The sequence below is a fragment of the Puma concolor genome, chromosome B1 (assembly GCF_028749965.1).
Source record: "Puma concolor isolate L17-30 chromosome B1, mPumCon1.1.hap2, whole genome shotgun sequence".
NCBI classification, from domain to species: Eukaryota; Metazoa; Chordata; class Mammalia; order Carnivora; family Felidae; genus Puma; species Puma concolor.
Window position 1 is genome coordinate 191,531,742 of NC_141670.1, and position 21,478 is coordinate 191,553,219.

Below are 21,478 nucleotides of genomic sequence, written 5' to 3' on the forward strand. Positions count from 1 at the left end.
CAATAAGATATCCCCTCACACATTTTAGAATGGCTGTTATCAAAAAGACAAGAGACAACAAATGTTGGCAAAGATATGGAGAAGAAAAAACCCTTTGTGCATTGCTGGTGGGAATGTATATGGGTGCAGCCACTTTGCAAAACAATATGGAAGTTCCTAAAAAAATTAAAAATAGAACTACCACATGATCTAGCAATCTCACTCTTGGGTATATATCTGAAAAAAAATGAAATCAGTTATCTTGAAGAGATATCTGTACCCTAATGTTCATTGCAGCTTTCTTCACAGTTGCCAACATATGAGAACAACTTAAATGTCCTTTGACAGACGAATGGATAAAGAAAATGTGATATATATATTGAGATATATGAATATTGATATATATCATGTCATATTGATATGTATCTATATATTATCAATATATACACACACACATACACAATATTCAGCCATAAAAAGAAAGGAAATCCTGTCATTTGCAACCATACAGATGAACCTGGAGGACATTACGCTAAGTGAAATAAATCAGACAGAGAAAGACACATACTGTATACTATCACCTGTATGTGGATTATTAAAAAAAAAAAAAAAATTCCAATTTAATTGAATCAGAGAATAGAACGGTGGTTACCAGGGGGTGTGGGAACAGGGAAATGGGGAGATGTAGGTCAAAGGCTACACATTTCCAGTTATAAAAAAAGTTCTGGGGATCTAATGTATAGCATGGTGACTATAGCTAATAATACAATATTGGGAGTAGATCTTAAGTGTCCTCACCATACACACACACACACACACACACACACACACACACATACACACACACACACACACACGAGTTAACTATGTTAACTATGTGAGGTCATGGATGTGTTAATTATCTTGATCTTGGCAATCAGTCCACAATGATTTGATGAGTTTATCAAATCATCACATTGTACACTTTACATATATGCAATTGCATTTGTCAATTATTCCTCAATAAAATTGGGAGGAGAAAAGAAAAAAATTGGGGGGAAATAGGTAATAATTTTCTTATCATGAATGCATATTATTAATAAACAGTGATTCTATCCACATAATGGATGTATGCAGCTTTTTAAAGATAGTTATCTCACTATTTCACTCAATAACAGTTAAAGATTATTGAAGATACACATATGAAATTGAAAATTCTGCCAAAATAAATATGAAAGTACTCCAATATTATTAGTGAACTCAAGAATAGTCTACGGAACTACAAGTATAGCTGAATTTATAAATTTATTTTATATAATTTATCTTACATTTTTTTTTTTTTTTGCTGTGGAATTATCAAAGCTACTGTATGGATTATACTAAGCATGGCTACTGATAACTAAGAATACATATGAAATGCTTGTTCTGAGGGAACATGATAGAGATCTTTGTTTTGTTCACTGAATAATGAATTGGCTCTCTGCATTCGGTAGGAAGCTAAATTATGATGTCTTTTTTCTGGGCCCTTAATTCAGGATGGAATCATAATAAAATGCAGCAAATATAATCCAAAAGCACAAGGAAATAAAAATTAAGAATGAGCAAAGTTTGTATGAACTTCTTTCACATCAAATGACTTTCTGACTACCAATCCCATAAAATACATTGCCAGAAAGGATTCACACTATGTATATACTTTGATGACGGCTTTCTTTTGATCTTAAGATTGTTTACTTAGTGACATTTCTAGACAAAATTATATTACTTGATAGAAGAAAAGCTAGTTTCTGCCTGAGATTTGGGGACTACATAGCACATTTCTGTTATTGGAAGAAATTCAGAACCAAATACATAAATGCAGCTAATTCTCCACATCAAAGTAGGAACGTAGAATGATAGCTCCATATTTGAAATCTGGTTTGGCTAAAAACGTATGACATTATTTTCTACATTACAAAAGAATTGAAAGGTTTCTGCTAACCTTCAGAAATATATAGCTTCCCACATTGTGTTTCAGTAGGTCCAAAGCAAGTGTATTTTTCTTTTATCAAAAAAAAAAAAAAAAAAAAAGGCTGGATACAAGATGATTTTGTTAAAGTACTAGGTCATAATTATTTCTACTAGACATAGAATATGAGAGTGTTATTCATTAGCACGCAAAGCACAAAATTATAAGAATATAAACTGCAAAGCCAGAAGTCTGGCATATGCTATATGCTAGCTTAATTCTGTGAGTGGGTCTGAGGTAAGAAAAATATCTGGAATGTGTAAAACTTCAAAATGCTAACAAAGTTCTCCAGTTGTTATCAAATGCTCTAGTAAAACTATCAACAAACTTTCATTTTTATACTACTTTCTTAACTTTGCCTATTTTCTCTTGTGCTTCATAACTCTTAAGTTGGATGTGTCTCTAAATTTTTTTAATACTTTCATAATGACACAATTAAATACTTTCACAGTGAAAACTCACTTTGAAATTATCAGCCTACTTTTTATTTAGCAAGGCAAACTCAGATTATGGACTATTTCTTTCACACCAAATTATATTAAAATGGTATAATTTGCTTTATTTAGACATTTTATCTATGTTGTCTAAAAAGTAGAGTCAAGGTAATTTATATGTGTTATAAAAATTAGTCGAACGGCATGCTGCATTTATTTTTTTATTTTCAAAATTTTAGCATATGAGAAGAAAATCAACCAATAACACAATAACAGCACTAGCTGTGTTATTAGTTGAGACATCACTGAGTCCATGGTAAATAAAAAGTCACACCTAATTTCATGAATACCTATAACTCTCTTAAGAAGCTAGTGTAGAATGGGTGATTTAAAAACATGTTAATCAAATGGAACTTTGGCATCCCTATAGAAAGTCAGATGACTTTGACACACAGTATGTGGATTCAGTTTGGCAAGTATTATTTATTAGAATTAAGGATTCAAAAATTTGAAAGGGGCAAATGCAGGAATAGCCTGCAAAAAGGGCTTAAATGTATATGGGAAGAATGTCTAAACGGAAATGGAAGAAAACATGCATTTTAAAAGTTGTATTCATGGGGCGTCTGGGTGGTTCAGTGGGTTAAGTGACTGACTCTTGATTGCAGCTCAGGTCATGATCCCACGGCTAGTGAATTCAAGCTCTGTGTCGGGCTCTGTGCTGATGGCACGGAGCCTGCTTGGGATTCTCTCTTTCCCTCTCTCTCTGCCCCTCCCCCAGTACACTCACTCTCTCTCAGAATCAATAAATAAACTTAAAAATTAAGTTATATTCAATATCATAAAAGATTGTAATAAGATACAGCATTTAAGAGTCCCTTCTTTTTTTCACTTTATAATTATGCATGAAGTGACGCAGAGGAAACAAAAAGAGCAAAGTACTCTGAGCCCTCACATCTAACCTCCATCACTGTAAGTCTCTTTGAAGGAACCTTCTTTATTGCTGGCAGAGTAAAAGCAGACCCGTAGTTTACACAAAGATGAGTTTCCTTTCCATTTCACCTATTTGAATAGCGTGTCGGAAAAAAAATGCATTATAGCTTCTGAGAATTTCCAATCCATCTTAGAAAACATTGAGACAACCTCAGAAGACCTGAGAACTCTCCTACCATCTTTTCCTTTTCCATAATTTGAACTTCTCCCTGACCTCCTTCTCTCAAACAAATAAAGGAAAGAATTGTATGGTTCTCAGCTTCGGAGTCTTAAACAACCAAGAGTGAAGGCAGTCAGACATAGGTAAACAAGACCTACTAAATTGCTACAACCTATGTTCTTACCAACTATTCTCCATGATTTATGGTACTTCTGCATAATGGTTTGAACAGGTGATATGCCACAGAAAATCTATAACTAGATTGAAGAGAACTAAATGTCTACTTTATAGCAATCCATCATACCATACTCAAAATTTTATATCTCAAACGTGATGTAAGAAATTAATTCTGAGGATTTGATATATAGAGAATCAATTTGCTATTAATAATTTTGTTGCCATGGGCCAGATCACGTAAGACTTGCCTTAGGCCTTCTATCTGTATGAAAAGAAGGTTTTAAACAGCAGAGTTCAAAGCAGCAAAATGCTGGGAAGATTTCAGCGGGGGTAAGATCTTCTTTCTTTCTTTTTTTTTTTAATAATATTTTTAATTTATTTTGAGAGAGAGAGAGAGAGACAATGAGAGAGAGAGAGTACAAGTGGGGGAGGGACAGAGACAGAAGGAGACAGAGACTCTGCAGTAGGCTTTAGGCTCTGAGCCTTCAGCACAGAGCTGGACACGGGGCTCGAACCCACGACCCACGAGATCATGACCTGAGCTAAAGTTGGCCGCTTAACCAACTGAACCGCCCAGGTGCCCCAAGAGCTTCTTTCTTTTATATTTACTTTACCTTCTACTACTCCACATTCTATTTTTCCCTCTCTGTCTTCATTAGTCCATATTCCCGTGTCACATTTTCTGTTTATCATGAAGAATGGAGGTTTGGAGGCGCTCCAGAATGTGTGCACTGGACCCCTTCTATTTGCCCCCAACACTGTTCTTTACTCCATCCCACTATGCTAAGTGTTGGCACAGAAATGGTAAGGAAAACAGACATAGTCCTGCCCTTTTTAAGTTTACAGTCTATTAAGGATAATTTGATATTAATCAAAATACCAACTTCAACTGCTATAAGTTCTATGCAGATAAAATCCAGGGACGTGTGAGAATATTTGACAGAGAATAGGAGAGATGATACACACTATAATAGTGTATATAATAGTGTAGTAGAAAGTAATATGAAATAGCTCTTAGTTTTGCACACATTCCTATACCTTAATGCCTGCCTTTATGCTCCATCTATGTTCTCTTCATATGTAAGTTTCTCAAAGCTTCTCTTGCCCTGTTTTTCTGAGTATCGGCTAGCCTTTCCTTCTGATTTTTTCAATTCTCTCTTCTACGGTAGCCCAACAAGCCCACGCCATGTTTATCTTTCTTTGGAGCTGGATCAATGAAAGAACATGAGCTCCAGAATCAAGTTAAGTCTCAGACTGAGGCCAGCATAGCTGCTTCACAACTGAAAACACTTTTAAACACAATCTCTTAACATTGTGGGCCTTATTCACAAAACAAAACAAACAGCAAAGTGAAGTTGTCAGTTTTGAAGGATTTGAGGTAAATGTCTATAAGGTTCATTACTGGAAAAATATGGCCTTGGAGAAAGATGTCTAAGACTTAACTACAGAGTGACTGAATTAATGTATCTAAAGAAGGAGGCTACTAGTAGGTACTGAATGGGTTGGCCTAGAACAGAGAAAAAAAAGGAGCTCCCAGACACATGTAGAGAGTGGAGTCCAAGCCAGTATGGGGAATAGAGAAATTTAACAAATGAATTTTAAGTATTTATAGCCCCATTTTAGCTCTTGCCATTAGATATCCTATTCATTAACTTTCACTTACTGTATACTTAAAAGCACCATTTTTTTTTCTACAGGGAAATAATGGGCTGCTTCTTCAGGTTTTATTTTTAATCTTGTTCAGCATAGCTTATTTTAGAGATAATTGCACTGTAAATGCTTAAATTATCCATTTATTCTGTAAGTATTTATTTGCTATTTATCAAGTGCCTATTATATGCCACATTCTAGATTTGTACCTGGGTATTCAGTGGTGATCAGAACAGAACTAGTTCCTGACTCTGACTTCAGTTTCTACTTCAGTAGGGTAGACAGGTTTAAATAAACATGCAAATATACATATATAAACAAAATATAATAACTATACACACATTATCTCTGTATCTATTATCTATCTATCTATCTATCTATCTATCTATCTATCTATCTATCATCTATCTATCTATCTATCTAATCTATCAATGTATATGCAGAATAAGATTCTCAACAAATGAGATGACAGATCCTGGACCATATAAAATCATCAGGATGATGAGGCTTCTTGGAAAAATCCACCAACATTCATCTAGCATATGTTCCTGCATTAGTTTTCCTATTTTAAGATTCCATAAACACCCCTATCAAAAGTCAATGAGAAAAATCACATGATATAATGTGCGTGCAGCATCCAACACTGTTAGATAGATGTTGGTCTCTTTCCACTCCTCCTCCTACGAATTATTCCAATTCTAACTTTAAAAGAATGTTTCCCATCTCTCTTAACAAATAATTGCCTGAGCAAATACCAGAAGTGTGAAATTATAGTTGTAAGCACAATGCAGAAGAAAGAAAAGTTGAGTCAAGTTTTTCTACCTAGAATAACAGGCAGTAGATCATTCCTTGATGTAGCACTTACATACTTTCTTTTTGTTAGAATTCTATGACGAGACAGGTGCAGGAATAAAGACATAGCACACACAGAAGGAAATCAACTCAACAGCATTGAATGAAATGCCTGACAACTTGCAGTAAAGAAATTCTACTTATAATTTATGGCAAAATCCAGATTAAAAATTATTTGAAAAATATGAAGGGAAGTTATAATTTTCAGTTCATCTTGAATTAAAAACTTGGAATCTATAAAAACAAAAAAATATGTACAGCTTTACTTCCACATTTTATGAATCATACTGATGTTCTTTATACTAATAAAAATAAAAGAGTAATAAAAGAAATGAGTTACTAAGCTAGTATGTTACGCCACTATAATGAATGGTAATGGGGTATTTTGTTGGGAGTTGAAGATCAATATGATTTATTACCAGATGCTCTACTGATAAAGCTGATAATGTAATAATCAGAGAAGTGAAATTCACCTAGAGCTTCACATATGTTTTCATCTTTACTTATAAATTTAATTTATTGTAGCTTTATCTGATATACCATCTCCTCAATACAGGCAAACCCAATGGGACATATTATTTAGTGTAACTTTTATGTACTAAAGTCCACAATAATACAAAATCTATACAGCATACAAAATAGAAGAAACACTCTGTTGTAAAAAATAAAATAGCCTACATGAGATAAACCGCTTTAAATATCACACATTACTTTTGGTCTATCTACAACTCACTGGTCTTTTGTCAATCCGTGGCGGTGTTTCAGTCCTTCCTATAATCAGGACTTGATCCACTGGCTCCTGTGTGCTCCCACAGAGATCTTACCACCTCACACTCTCATTTCTCTCTAACAGCATTGTCTCTGACTTCCTAATGATTGCAGCTTTCTGCATCTTCAAATCAATCCTGGTCTGTCCTTCATAGTGACGATCGTTTTTTTCAAAAAACCCTTTTCGCAGATAAACGAAGCCCCTTCCTCTCTTACCTATTCTGGCCCTCTGCTGCTTTTACTGAGTTCGCTTGGGTTTCTCTTTTCTTGTTCTCCTTTCTATTGGCCATTTCATGGATTTAACCATCAACTTTTATTTTGTATTATTAATTACTTCAAAATCTTTGCCTCAAGTCCTTGTCTTCCTCCAAGTTACCACAGTCTGTATTATTTTGATACCTCTAAAAGTCCCATCGGTGCTTCAGGATTTCACAAATTTTGTTCACCGTCATCTTTCTTCCCAACTTTTGTCCTGTCCTTTAGCCTCTTACATGCAATAATAAAACCACCAGTTCCCCATCCCTCACACTTAATTCTGGCATCATCTTTGGCTCATTTTTCTCCATTAGTCCCTCATCTCACCAAATACCCAATCCCATGAATTCTGCTCCTATATTAACTACCCTACCTGCTTTTACCCCACAGCTACACAGCTCCTGCTTTTATGACATCTCCCCTCCATCAACATGATAGCCACCTAAGGAGGCCTCTTGCCTGGCAATGGGGTCTTTTGCCAACTGCTGGTGCACAGCTGTAAGATTAATTCTTGGAGATTCAGATTAAAACTCCTGTTTTCAAATGCATTCCAAATAAAGACTTAGGTCCTTATACTATCTAGGCCTTCTATGAACTGGCTCCAGTCTACCTTTCCAATGTTATTTTCCTGCATTCTCTCGTGATCCAAATGCCATACTGAGCCCCTGTTTGGTTGCATCTTGCATTTCCATTGTTAGTGCCTACGCTTATGATGTTCTGGTCATTTTGAAAGCCCTGTCCTCATTTTTGCATTTCCATTCAATACCAATTCTTCAAGGCCTATCTCGGATGTTACCTCTTATAATAAGACTTCAACGATCAAAGTATCACTTATTGAATTACTACTATATACTAAGCATATGTATTATTTCACTTCAAATGAACAACAACCCTTATGTTCAGGTGAGGAGACAGGCTTGCAGAGGATAAATAACTTGCCTACAGTCTCACAGATAGTGAATGGTAGGTGGACTTGTGCTTCTAACTAAAGCTTTCTGCCTTTAATTAACCACTGTAACTTGACCCCCACTTTACACCTTTGCATAAATGCCTTGAACTTCATTTGTTCCCCTCTTACAACGTGTATTAATTTGTACCTCATGTCATAGCTTTCAATTTGTGTCCAATTTGCTAGTCACTTGATGGAAGATCTCTGGAAAATTCGTGCTGCCTTTTATAACAATAAGTGTTTACCTAATAAATGCTGTTGCCTGGATAGATAAATATATTATTTCCCTATTTGAAAACTTACTATGTCTATTATCTAGTTCCTCTTATATTACCTCTCCTGATTAAGATAAAATCCTTCATTAATCTGTGGCTTTAAAATTATACGTAGATGTCTTTTCTGAGGCATTATTTTGCATGATGCCTCAACACGCACCTATTACTCTAATTAGGATTGACTGTACAATCTCTAAAACATAATGCTCACCACCACCTCTGTCCTTCATCCCTGACATTTCTCTTTTGTGCAATGTCACCCACCTCTTCCAAAACGATATATTATGCTTTTTTCAAGGTTCAGCTAAAAAATTCTCATAAATGTCTTCCATGAGCAAAGTAGCTTCCATTGACTAAAATTTCGATGACTATAATATTATGTGCATACATTATTTCATGTCTTTGCCAAACCTCCACAGATTCTAGCGTCTTCACAGATGATCATGTCTTACACTGCAAAGCTCTAAGAATACTTTTAAGTACATATTAGATATTTTAAATAATGTTAGTGGGTCTTGTGAATTAACGTTATTCACATGTAAAGTAAATTAGAGCAGTTAACTGGCAAAAAATGCATAGTTTTTGAAAATAACTTAATTTTTGTGCCTACTATGTAGACTTAAATCTTACTTTACCATTTCAATTCAAAACACTCAAAACTATTTATTTAAACTTTGGAACTGAACTCTAAAATAATAGGATGAGCTGAGTGGCTATGAGGTGCTGTCTTAGTTAATGGATATTGAGGTAAAGATTTTCCCTAATGCTTTCTTCTCAAGGTGAGAAAAACAGTTCATTTGACATCTTACATGACCTTGTTTTATCCACATGACTTCTATCTGGCAAGGACAATGCACCCAGCAGCTGCATACAAAATAGATATGAAATTCTTTGCCAAGACAATTTAACTTTTGATAGAGACAGCCATTGGTTCAAATAGGTTAAAATGCTCACTAATTTAAAAATCTTATATATTTTGACTTTATAATTATATCTTTTTTATATTTTATGGTAGACCATACAATAGTCAAAACAGCGACACTGCTTTATAAAAGTGAGCTCTTAAAGAGGCAGAACATCATCTAGTTCTGTCGTTCCTATGATTTATTACCCCAGTTTGGTCCTTCTTTTAGAACCTGGACAGGAGCAGATCTCCAGGTCCAAATGGTCAGACTATGTACAACCACTCTTATTTTTTCCTAAATAGCCTACTAACACCTTCCCAGTGAAAAGGGAAAGAACTATTTATTCTGAAAGTGCATTCTTTTTAATTCTACCTATGTTAAAAAAAAAAAAAAGAAAGAAAGAAAAATCCTAACCTCTTCAACAAGGTAATTTCTTCAACAGAGTAAGGCTCAGTACAATTCTGCAAGGAATATCTGTCTAAGTTAGTTGATGCATATTTGTCTTCGATAAACCCAGAGTCTCTAAAGAAAGTCATGGTTTGGGTCACTGTGGAGGTGGAGAGATGAGAGGGAATTTCAGGGCACATACATTTCTGTGATGGTCTCTGGCAGATTCGTGGGGATCTCAGTGAGACCTTTCCCACGACAGTCTACGATATTGTTGCTACAGGTACAAGCAGCTGGACAGTGCAAAACACTGCAAGAAGGAGCCATAAATGACTGGTGACCTGAAAAAGAAACAAACAACAATAACAGTTTCCCTCCTGAAATTCATCATTGTGAAATTTATGAGTTCATCTCAAACAACAAAACATGTTATTTAACAGAAACGTATTTCTCTAAATATCTGAGCATAAAATGGGCCTATATTTCTAAGATATATTTTAGGAAGCATGCATTTATAGTTCTGGGTCAACACTCAGATGAAGCAAATGAGATTCTTAAAACTAATTATGAAAATGATAATTTTCCCACTTGAAATAATTGTTAAGAAAGGCTAAACTCAGACCGGAAACTAGAATTTGATTCAAAACGATTCTGAGTTCCAAAAAAAGCAGCAGTGTCAGACTAACCTATATTTCATTTCTAATAAGCTTCAAGAGAATTTGGTCTTTACTAAATGTATGTAGCATAATGTACTGTACTTTAAAAAAAGAAAGGAGAACAGACATAACTGTTGATTCTAAATAAGTAATTGTGTATCAATAAATGTGGGGGAAATTAGATCTTGCTAAGCTTCAAATCTTGGTAGGTTCAAAATCTGCCTTTTCTCTGAAGTTATAATAGTTTGTAACAAGCCATTCTGTAATTGTTAAGCTAGGTAGTTCTATTTTTGGCTTCCATAGCCTGCGATTTTAGCATTAAGTAGTTACCTGTGTGTATGTATTTTTACTACTCAGTATTTGGAAACAAAACTGTTTTGAAATGAGATTTCACTGTTGGAATGATGAACGACAGAATGGCGGCCATGCTGTACTGAATGGGAATCTGCACACACTCAGTTTACTGGAGCAGGACAAACCCTCTCTGATCTGCAGGGAGAGGGCCTGAGCGATCAGAATGCCAGGAAGGGGCTGCAGGCCAGTCACTAACCCAAGCCCTCTTAACAAGCTCTCAAACGTTACAAAAATAGTCTCAGTCTAAAAAAGAAACATGAACTTGCCTTCTTCCTCATCTAGAAAACAGGAAGGGAAAAGTGAAGAGAGAAAAAAAGTGGTTAGTAACAGTTTGTTAGTCATTTCATTATTTAATTTTCTTAAAAAGCAATCAGACCTAAGGAGAACATTCCATGTCATTATAAGAAAATTTTGTTTGGGTTATAAAAGTGTGGAGAAGTACACAAAAGGGTCTAAAAGATAACGATAAATGAGAATTCTGTACTCATATGTCTTCAATCCTCTAAGGAACTATTTGTGATGTGTTACATATATTTAAACATTTTGTGTGACTGTATCTTGAACAGACACTTCTGAAGCAGAACTATATATATATATATACACACACACACACACATACATATATGATAAATTATGCTAATATGGATCAGGTAATATTAACGTAATATTTTATAAATAAGTATAAACATAAATATAAATATATATGAATTGGCAATCAGACTGCCTAAGCTTGAGATCCATGGATTCAACTATATGACCTTGGACAAGGCTACTTAGCATCTTTTTCCTCAACAGTTTAATCTCTAATATAGATATAATATTATATCTCACTACAGTTGTTCTAAGGCAGGTGAAATGAGCGAAGTATATGTGAAATACTTAGGCTGGTGATCAAACATATAGAAAGAACTAAGTAAATGTTACTTGATATTTTACATAGGTCACGCCTAATTTTCGTTTTCAGATTTTCATCACTAAAGCTGCTCATTTATCTCTTTCCTGTAGAGGTGAACCACTAGTATGCACGGAAAGTGCTTTGTCACTCTGCAACTACAGTTGAGATACTTTCCTGAATTTCCCAGCAAGATGAATCATATTTCCATTTGTTAACATAAAAGTAGATCTAAATTATTACATAACAGCAAAATAAGTAGCAAACAGAATTTAAATCTAGGAATCTCCTATATTTCCCCAGGAGTGAAAATTGAAAAACCTTTCATCATACATTAAGTACGAGTAATCTGTAATGGCCAATCACTCACAAATGTCTTAGAACATATTATCAATATCACTGAAACCGAGGATTTCCATGGAGTGATTAGTGCACAATTGCACATGTTAGTGAGCAAAACACTGAAACTTTTAAAGCATGCGTTCTCCACAGCTCTCTTACATAGAAGCAAAAAATAATATGACAACATAAAGGTTCTTTCTCTCTTACCACTGCAGACAAATTCTCGTTTTTGAACCTCAGCTACATTATGGCCCCTCAGGTGGGATGGACCCATACACTGAGTGTAGAGACCAACCCGGGGCCTTTGTCGCAACCAGTCAGAGAGCCAGGCGAGGTGACAGTCGCAATATAGGTTGTTCGAATGGAGGCGACTACATAAGAAGAAGGGACGTTTAAGGCAAGAAAACCAAATAGTTATTCCAAGAATTAAAAAATGTATTAATAATAATATGTAACTTTATTTCTTAACATGTAAGTAGATAAAGCTTAGTAAGTCCCAACCTAATTATTTTTCTAAAAATGATGAGAATCAACTTACTCTTCATTTACTGCCAAGTTAAGCAAATATACAGAAGCTTGAACACGACCATAAAAATAGTTTTCTTATGTTCACTCAAAACGGTAAAAAGAAATAGGTATGTCCAAGGCAAATTGCTCTGCAGTCCCCACATACTGGTGGCCAATTGGGGTGGGGTGGGGGCGGGGCCATATAAATAAAAGTTGTGGCTCCCAATATGAGTTAGTCCTGCTGTTGTTAGTTTCTATAAAAACTGCTTGCAAAATCTTTTTAGAAGGTCACTTTCGTTTTTTGCTGAACAAGATAGAATAATAATTCAATATAAAACACTTCTTTCATGTCCCTATTCTGATTTCTTTCTTTTTGTTTAATAGCAGAAAAAGGGATTAGCTGCTTTGGGCTCTTGGGACCCTATCCTCAAAGAGCAGGAACTGAAATGAAAAGACATAAATGGCTAGGAGTGAAGGAATTAAGTGAGCCCCCTCTCTATGTTGGCAGTGATCCATACCAGAGCATGGATCCATTCCAAGTGGCAAATAGCACTTTTCCATTAATAAAATATCAGACAAATGTATCCACTAAATTAGGTAAATGACTTCAAATTGGCTTTTATGTTTTCTCAAACTAAAGAAAAGGACATCCAAAACTATAAATCAAAGCATCATTTCCAGAATCATCTATGACACAGTAATACCATTTTAGTCCTTTTTAGCTGATGTGCTCAATTCTAACCCAATAACAGTAATGGATATTAAAACATGGAACTCAGTCCAGAAAGATAATTGGACCATAAAAGTGGAATTTTTAAGTAGCAATGATAATATAGAATAATGAAACACCAAAGCAAGGGAATTTCAAGTTAGATAACTATTTTACATTCTCCTTGAGCCTGTGTAGATATGGAACAGACTGTCTTGCATCAAAACTTAGACGGCGTGCCACCAAACATAATGCCACATTGCTACATTTTGGGAAAGCTGGGTGACCTCCGGTTCAGTTTGTTTGGAAGTCAGAGTGGCATCCTTTGGAAACCGCTTAGCACACTCCACCTCGCTGTTCTCTAAATATTTTCATCTAAACCAAGCACGTTACAATAATCCAGTTAGGTGTGTACAAATTTGAAATGAGAGAACATAAAACTTTAAAAACCTGATTAGCAAGACAAACGCTAATGGATTTCTGTAGGAAAATAAGGCATACTATCAAAAACGTGGATGATGGATATTTCTACAGTCTTGGTGGCTTTATTTTCTCAAGGATTAAGAGCTTGTTCAGTTTGTTTTTACAAATCAGCTAAAGGTATTGAGGAGCTAATTTCATCAAATATAGTCTGAGTGAACTATATTTGGTATTAATTTGGTCAAATTAGGCTCAACCGAAGAGTACCAAGGAAATAAAATTTATGTTATATCTTCATACTTTGAGAATTTCTTTATTTTGTTAAGTCATATTCCAAGGAAATGATCATGTTGTGTTGTATCATACACAGAGCTACATTTTAGTGAGAGAGGGAAAAAAAAAAAGGACTTTAAGATTGGTGTTACCTAATTCATTAAAAAGCTGGCAATTCAAATGATTTTTCATTAAAGAGAAAAAAATAAAAGCTATATGTTTCCAGTTATAACCTACTGTAAAATGAAAACTATTTTGAAAACCCAATCAAAATTTATGTTCCCTACTTAAAAACACATATTATTCCAGAACTCCAAAGCTTTGGTTATGTTTCCCACCATTTCCCACATGTGGTATATAATGTATTTTTAAGGTCAAGGTGATTCTTAAACCCCATTCAAATGAGATTTATCTCTGAAAATGCTTTAACTAAATATCCCCATGCTGAGCTTTAAAGATTATTTTTTCTCCAAGAGAAAAAAAACAGTTGTAGCAAATACTTTACTAGGAAACAAGTTTTTATTCACCTAAAATATGTTAATGTCCATCTCCTGAAAAGATATTTTTAAATAAAAATGCTGACACAACCTTAATTATAGAAGCACTGGCGGGTTATGGTGTAATTTTACATTACAAAGAATGTTGGAGAGCCAGTTTAGCTTTATTAGGTCGGCTTGCTGTACAGTAATAAAATCATAAAGATTTACCATTTATCATTTCTGACAGCCAATCAAGGAGTCTTACATTTCTTAATGAAATGTGACCTCCACAATAGCTCAAAGTAAACGTCCCCCCTCCAACTTTCCATAATGCATATCATTTAAAGGAAAGCTTTCATGTTTTCAGAATAATAGTTCATTTATTCAAATACCATATCTAGTACTTTTTAAAAAGTGGTGTTTTCCTGGTCTACCCCATTATGAACTTGTGGTACTGTTTTTTGTTTACTAAAAATGGTACTTAAGGGGAACCCTTAATTGATGACATTGACATATATACATTGCGGCTACTTACAAAGTCCTAAGTTTAGGCATATGGTTGAAACTTGCCACAGAAAGTCTAGTAATGTTGTTATTGTTGAGAGTGCTGTAGAATAAAACAAGAAAAGTTAGAAATTTTAGGTAATTAAAATTTACTGATCATTCTATATGATAATACAGAGAATGCTTCTTGCAACTATGTTTATGCAGGGCAACTATCTGGTAGAGACGGCATAAAGAATGCCCCAGGTTATAAACAAGAGGATAAATAAATGCCATACTTTAACACTTTACTATGCATTCAGCTTTATTAAATATTTATTACAGATTTATGTCTTTAGCCATAATATCTTTGACTATTCACATATTGCTTTATGCACCATGGGTATGCATGTGTGTGTATTTATGGCACTGGTTAAGGAATAACATGAGGCAGTCAACAATTAGTAAAATTGGGCAGTTACACTTCCTTAGAGGGGCACTATGTATAATTAGTGTCATGAGTAAATGAACATATTTGAAATTTCCAAATTAAATTTCATAGCAATAGCACAGAATTGGTTTTGTCAGATCCCGGAACACAGTCCTGCTAATTATTCTCTATTGTGGACATCAGCCATTGTTGAAATCTGAGTAGTGAGAATGATATCTACATTTGGTACTTGCATTGGGTAGGGATAAAGTGTCAGGCTGGGGCAGTTTATTAAAAGCTTAATACACTCTAATACTTCTTTACTTAAAATTTTTTATTGTTTATTTTTGAGAGACAGAGAGAGCACGAGTAGGAGAGGGGCAGAGAGAGAGGGAGACACAGAATCCGAAGCAGGCTCCAGGCTCTGAGCTGTCAGCACAGAGCCCAATGCAGGGCTCAAACTCACGGACTGTGAGATAACGACTTGACCCGAAGTCAGATGCTTAACCGACTGAACCACCCGGGCACCCTGTACATTCTAATGCTTCTAAGTCTAGGCACATATCCTGTCCCTTGCAAACTTCCATGCGGTACAGATCACGGTTTCTGGATGCTGGAGTCAGGAAGATGGGCGACCAAGGGAGAGACGGTGAAAATAAGCATAACTCTTGCTTGGTTCAAATTGTTACTACTTTTCCCCTAACACAGGCATTGTTGTAGTATTATGGCTTTTCTACTACCACTACAACTACTACCCATTCATTCATCTAATATTTCCTAGATGGCTCTTCATTTTATGGCAACATGGAACAGTATAAAATAAATCAGGCATAAAACCTGTCCTAAAATAGCATATTGTCCAAGTGGGAAGATGGAGTACAAATTATAAAAACTTATAGTTAATAACATGAAGAAGAGATTGTTTTTCTCCCTTTGGGGAAGCCTGGTTATGACAAGAAAGTGAGAAGGAGGCTATCCCAGGGCTGTGTTTGTGCAATGCGAATATGGACAATGATTCTAGTATGGAGAAGACACTATGATGTGGTGAGCAAAGCGGGCAAGTTCCTGAGGGAGTCAGGATGACAGGTTCCATGGCCCACAGATGCAATTTGATAATGGAGAAAGGTTTGAATTAGACTATGCAAATCCTCTTGCCAATGGAGGCTGGGCAGGGAAGTAAATGAGAGAAGCAGGATGCGTGTTAAGAAACGCAACAGGGACGAGAGATGGAGTGGAGCAGGCAGAGGGCTGGGGCCACTGGAGACCCTGGTAAGCGAGCGAGGACACTCTCTGTCATAGCAGCTAGTCCTCAGCTCCGATGGACCACTGCTCCGTGCTAATGGAAGGCTGCCAACCGATCTGATGTTCTCAGGAGACGCTGGAAACAGAAAATTTCAGATCTGTCCTCCTAATTTTTAAATACTGGCAACTAATTCGGACATTTCAAAGAGTCTGTGGGCTACATCTGTTTGGACGAAAGCAGGATACATTTATGAGGCCACTTTTGGCCAGCTGGAGGCTGCAGTTGTGAATGGTATGATTTGGGGTGTTCAGGGGTTCAGGGATTCACGTGAACTTCTCAGTAAAGTGGGGCACAGAGGCTACCGATCTAGAAGACACACTTTCTTTTCTTACCCAGTTTTGCAATGTATTGAATGATATAAAAACTAATGCAACTGATTGAAGTAAGTTGCACAGGCGAAAAAAAAATCCCACTTTATGAAGGACCTATAAAGCACTGAATTGGTTGGTTCACGTTATCTAAAAGCCTGTAGCATTTTTCTGTGCTCAAGTGAAATGAGATTTTTTTTTTTTCAAACGCCATTAAAATATATCCTGATGTTTGAACTAAAAGGTTTCACTTCTCAAAGGGATTTACTTTCAAATGACCCCTTTTCCCACCTTCAAAATTTATGCTGACTTTATATGGCTAAAATCTTCAGAGTACATAACATACTGAAATGTGACTTTAGGGATAACATTTTTTAAAGTAATTCATCACATGCAGTAGGCATGCATTAATTTTGAACTCTAATTTCTTATGATTCCACACCAAAGAGTGTTTTCATTGAATGCTGAAGCTGGTGGCTATCAGTCTGGAGTCTTTTCTCAAAATGTCACTTTGCGGGGCGCCTGGGTGGCGCAGTCGGTTAAGCGTCCGACTTCAGCCAGGTCACGATCTCGCGGTCCGTGAGTTCGAGCCCCGCGTCGGGCTCTGGGCTGATGGCTCGGAGCCTGGAGCCTGTTTCCGATTCTGTGTCTCCCTCTCTCTCTGCCCCTCCCCCGTTCATGCTCCGTCTCTCTCTGTCCCAAAAATAAATAAACGTTAAAAAAAAAAATTAAAAATGTCACTTTGCAAAATGCAGCTGAAGAAATAGATTATCTTAGTGGTTTTATTCAGTATTGATGTGGCAAAGTGATATTGACATTGATACCTGATAGTGGAACGATATGTGGAACCAATGAAATTAAATTATTTTAAAATTAATAATAAATATTTGCTAATTACATCTGATGACATGTATGTTATGGTCGTGACTAATTCCTATTCTGAAACAATGCAAATGTATCTATTGTACTTCTTTATTTGTGAACACTTTCTTCTAAACGAAACTATATTTCTATGTTCAACCTCAATATTTTCTTTTTGCAGCAAGAATATATTCTTGTACAAAAGTACATTTTGATGTACAAATACGAAATTTTAGTTTTGGTAATCATATAGTTACTCTCAGACTTAGATCTTGATTTATTCTTTCTTATTCCCTTAGTGCTCAGCATAGGATTTGGCGGAGTCTGATATTTAATGGATATGAATCACTATGTCTCGATTCAATTAAATGATGCCTATTTTATGGAAAAGAAATAAAACAAACAATACAAAACTAGATGTTGTCCAAAGAAACAGAAAACATTGATCTAGATTTAGTTTCCAATGTTATTTTTGAGATGGTATCTTCATATTAAAAACAGAGACATTTCTGAATCATACCAATCAGAATTCCACAATTTGCCAGGTTGCCATGAACATACAAGTGATAGACTGACTCCCCTTGCTTTCGTTTACCTGGACTTTTCCTTCTCAAACTTTATTCACTCTCTTTACCCTAATTTATATCTTAATTTAACAAATTTTTGTCAATGGTCCAGTATGATTACTTCCATCCCCTTGTTTTGCCTCAGTATAATCATACATTGAGAAATGGCTCATGGAATTAAAAGTTTTAAAAAGATCTAAAACATTGGGAGTCTGAAATTTAAGGTGATTTGCAAATTAATTAATTCTTCATTATCTCCACATAAGAAGAAGATATATTGTAACGGGTCATAGACGCTAAAAATAAGAAAAACAGACAACTTTCTTTCTGGAAATGTTTCTAATAGAATAACTTTTCATTTACATGACAAGAGATTTGGGCTTGATAAATCCCAGTCTTTGGTATTTCATCCAATTACCCTTAAATTTTTTCAAAGAATAATTTCTCCAAAGATTCTATGAATTACGAAGATTTAAAAATGAACACATATTAAAAGAATGTCTGCTTGACTTTGTCAAATTTGAATATAAAATATTTAAATTGTTTTGAAAGAATTCACACTTTCTTGTATCATGTACTAATGTTATTTTTTTCTTTTTTTTAGCAAACACACTCTGACCATTATAGATCTCTTTGAAACCTATATATTAAGGACCCCAAAAGAGTTCCTAACACTTTGGATTTTGATTTTTACTCCATGAACCATAGAACATTTTTTACTCTTTGTTGTGTTTCAAGACAGAGGGTCTTGGTAAAGTTACCTTCTAGATATTTTGCTAATATGACAAATACAACGCAGGAGGTGATTGTATCATCACAAACTTACTCTTCTAAAAACACTGTTTACTTTATAACAAATAAGCAAATGAATAGTTACTGTATTTGTGGATAGAGTTTTCAATGCCTAGCACAGTGCTTGGCATAGAGTAGGTATTGTGTGCCTGTGTGTGCGTATGTGTGTGTGTGTGTGTGTGTGTGTGTGTGTGTGTTATACGTGAATTATTTAAGCTCTTTTAATGAATAACAAAGTACTTTATGGGATTTTAGTCCATCCACAATATTCAGCAAATTTTCCATAAAATGTTTGGTGTCATTCCTATTCCTAGTTAGAAGTACCTACTTAGTAACACATTCTTGGCCTGATCAGCTCCATTCAATTAAGTAACACTCAGGGTTGTCTCTTCATATACCAAGTTTATGACACTGACTGTGGTTTTGACATCAGACTGCTATCACGAAATCATAGTTGTATCCTAACTATTCTGACTCTGAAATAGCAACAGTGAGCTTTGTATATTAATGGGTCTGAAACACAACTAGTGGCGTTATTAAATACAATGTGTATGATAAGCACTCTGAATAGGTTTCCTATAGAAAAAATTAGGCTGTTACCAACAGAAAGAAAGGTTAACTTCTCATGATGTGGGTAGACAACAGTATATATCTTACAACACGATTTATCTCAATCGACTAACTCTTACATTAAGTCCTTAAAAATAACCAGTAACTTTGCACATGACACAGCTACAAGTTCCATACATCTACTTGCAATTAAAATCAAAATCATATATAAAATATTGATTAAATAAGCTATTTTGTTGAGACCTCAAACTTTCTTTCCTGAATTCCATTCTGTTCCTCAAACTCAATTTATAAAGTAATGGGATCTTTTTTTTTTTTTTTTTTTTTTTTTTCCAGAAGGATATCACGAGTCCCAGATAACTTTTACCACATGGACTAAAATTGCCAAACCTCTTCAACATTTAAGTCAATTTTTGAATTTCTGAATAAATTTAGCCAGGGATGAACTGTAGCACAGAAAAATATTTTATATGGGGGGAGAAATGTGTAAATATATTCAAAAAGCTAGACTTGTGAGTCTCTGGCTGGAAAAAAAAAATTCCAGAAATGTACAGGCAGCTTCAATGGCTTGAGTAACTCTAGTTTACATTAAAATAATTTCTCATCATAATAATTCCATTAAAATTATTGTACCAAGTCAAAGGTCTGTAGAGACTACTGGGTTGCCTCTAGCCCATTTTGTCAGCCATGTCTACCCAGTAAGGAAAGAGAGAGGATGCCAGTTATAATTCAAGTCTGTGTGCTCTGCTTTCCTAAGTCAGTATGAAGACTTTAAAATGGACCCAATGGGCAACCTATTAGAATCAGAAAAGCAGATTTCTAGAATCACCTTTCAAAAATGATGCTATCTGGTTAAAAATGGCATTTTAAAATGAGACAAAATCTTTCCATTGCATGGCAACTATATAATAACCCAACTCATCAGAAACTAAGAAGTTCATTTTTTATTGTAATTTTTCTTATACAACTGCTTTTATCCTAATATTTGGCAATTCTAGGGAGCCTCACCAGTCCTTTGAATGAGAATATTTTGTTACAAGGAGAAACACTTGAAAGATGGTATTGTGAACATTTGAATGTCCTCCTTAAATAGACATTTTCGCCTAAATATGCAGAAATGATACCCACGGCTGTGCACACACACATTTCAACTCATATATTCCCCATGAGTTATTTAAGGTATCTTTATAAGAGACCATTTTGACGCTAGGTTTCGAGCGAGCAGATAAGCTTCCACATTAGCACTCCCCAGACACAAAGCCCCCGTTCAAAAGAGTAAGAGAAACAAGCAATACTTACAGCACTTCAAGGTCCCGGAGAGCCCTAAATGCTCCATCTTCAATACAGCTGATCTGGTTGTAATCCAGTTGCCTGTAAATAGATTAGAAGAATATAAGTAAAAGGCTGGAGACTAGCAGCGCTGGGTGAAAAGAAGTCTCCTGAAGGGTCTCCGAAGCTCTGACTGCACTAACTGAAATGCTCTCAGAAATACACTCATCCGCTTAAGAATGTCACAAGCCATTCTGGCCTCAGTGCCGCTACTGAAATCTCTTTTTGTTCTGAACTGTCTGTGCAAATAGCAGCCCTTGGAAAGCTCCAGTAAATAATAACTGCACCTTATATTAAATGCCATAGGAATGCAATTTCATTACATCAAGAAAAGCTATCCATTAAGAGCTTTCAGCGTCATCTTGCTGAAACAATTTCATTAAGGTAAAGGACTGTAAATCACTTAATGTCACATGCACCCCCTCAGTGACCTAAC

The 21,478-nt window shown here is 35.3% G+C and overlaps 1 protein-coding gene across 9 annotated transcripts in view; it reads right to left on the reverse strand.

The window, feature by feature from the left end:
• Positions 1 to 21,478, reverse strand: part of SLIT2 (slit guidance ligand 2) — a 375,863-nt gene that overhangs the window by 119,732 nt on the left and 234,653 nt on the right. For all 9 annotated transcript variants that reach the window (XM_086705341.1, XM_025922049.2, XM_086705338.1 and 6 more), the window contains 4 exons: positions 21,013 to 21,084; positions 14,936 to 15,007; positions 12,220 to 12,383; positions 9,971 to 10,109 (listed from right to left, as the gene is read on the reverse strand). In XM_086705341.1, coding sequence (XP_086561467.1) covers positions 9,971 to 10,109; positions 12,220 to 12,383; positions 14,936 to 15,007; positions 21,013 to 21,084 — 447 coding nt within the window. The remainder of the gene's footprint in view (positions 1 to 9,970; positions 10,110 to 12,219; positions 12,384 to 14,935; positions 15,008 to 21,012; positions 21,085 to 21,478) is intronic.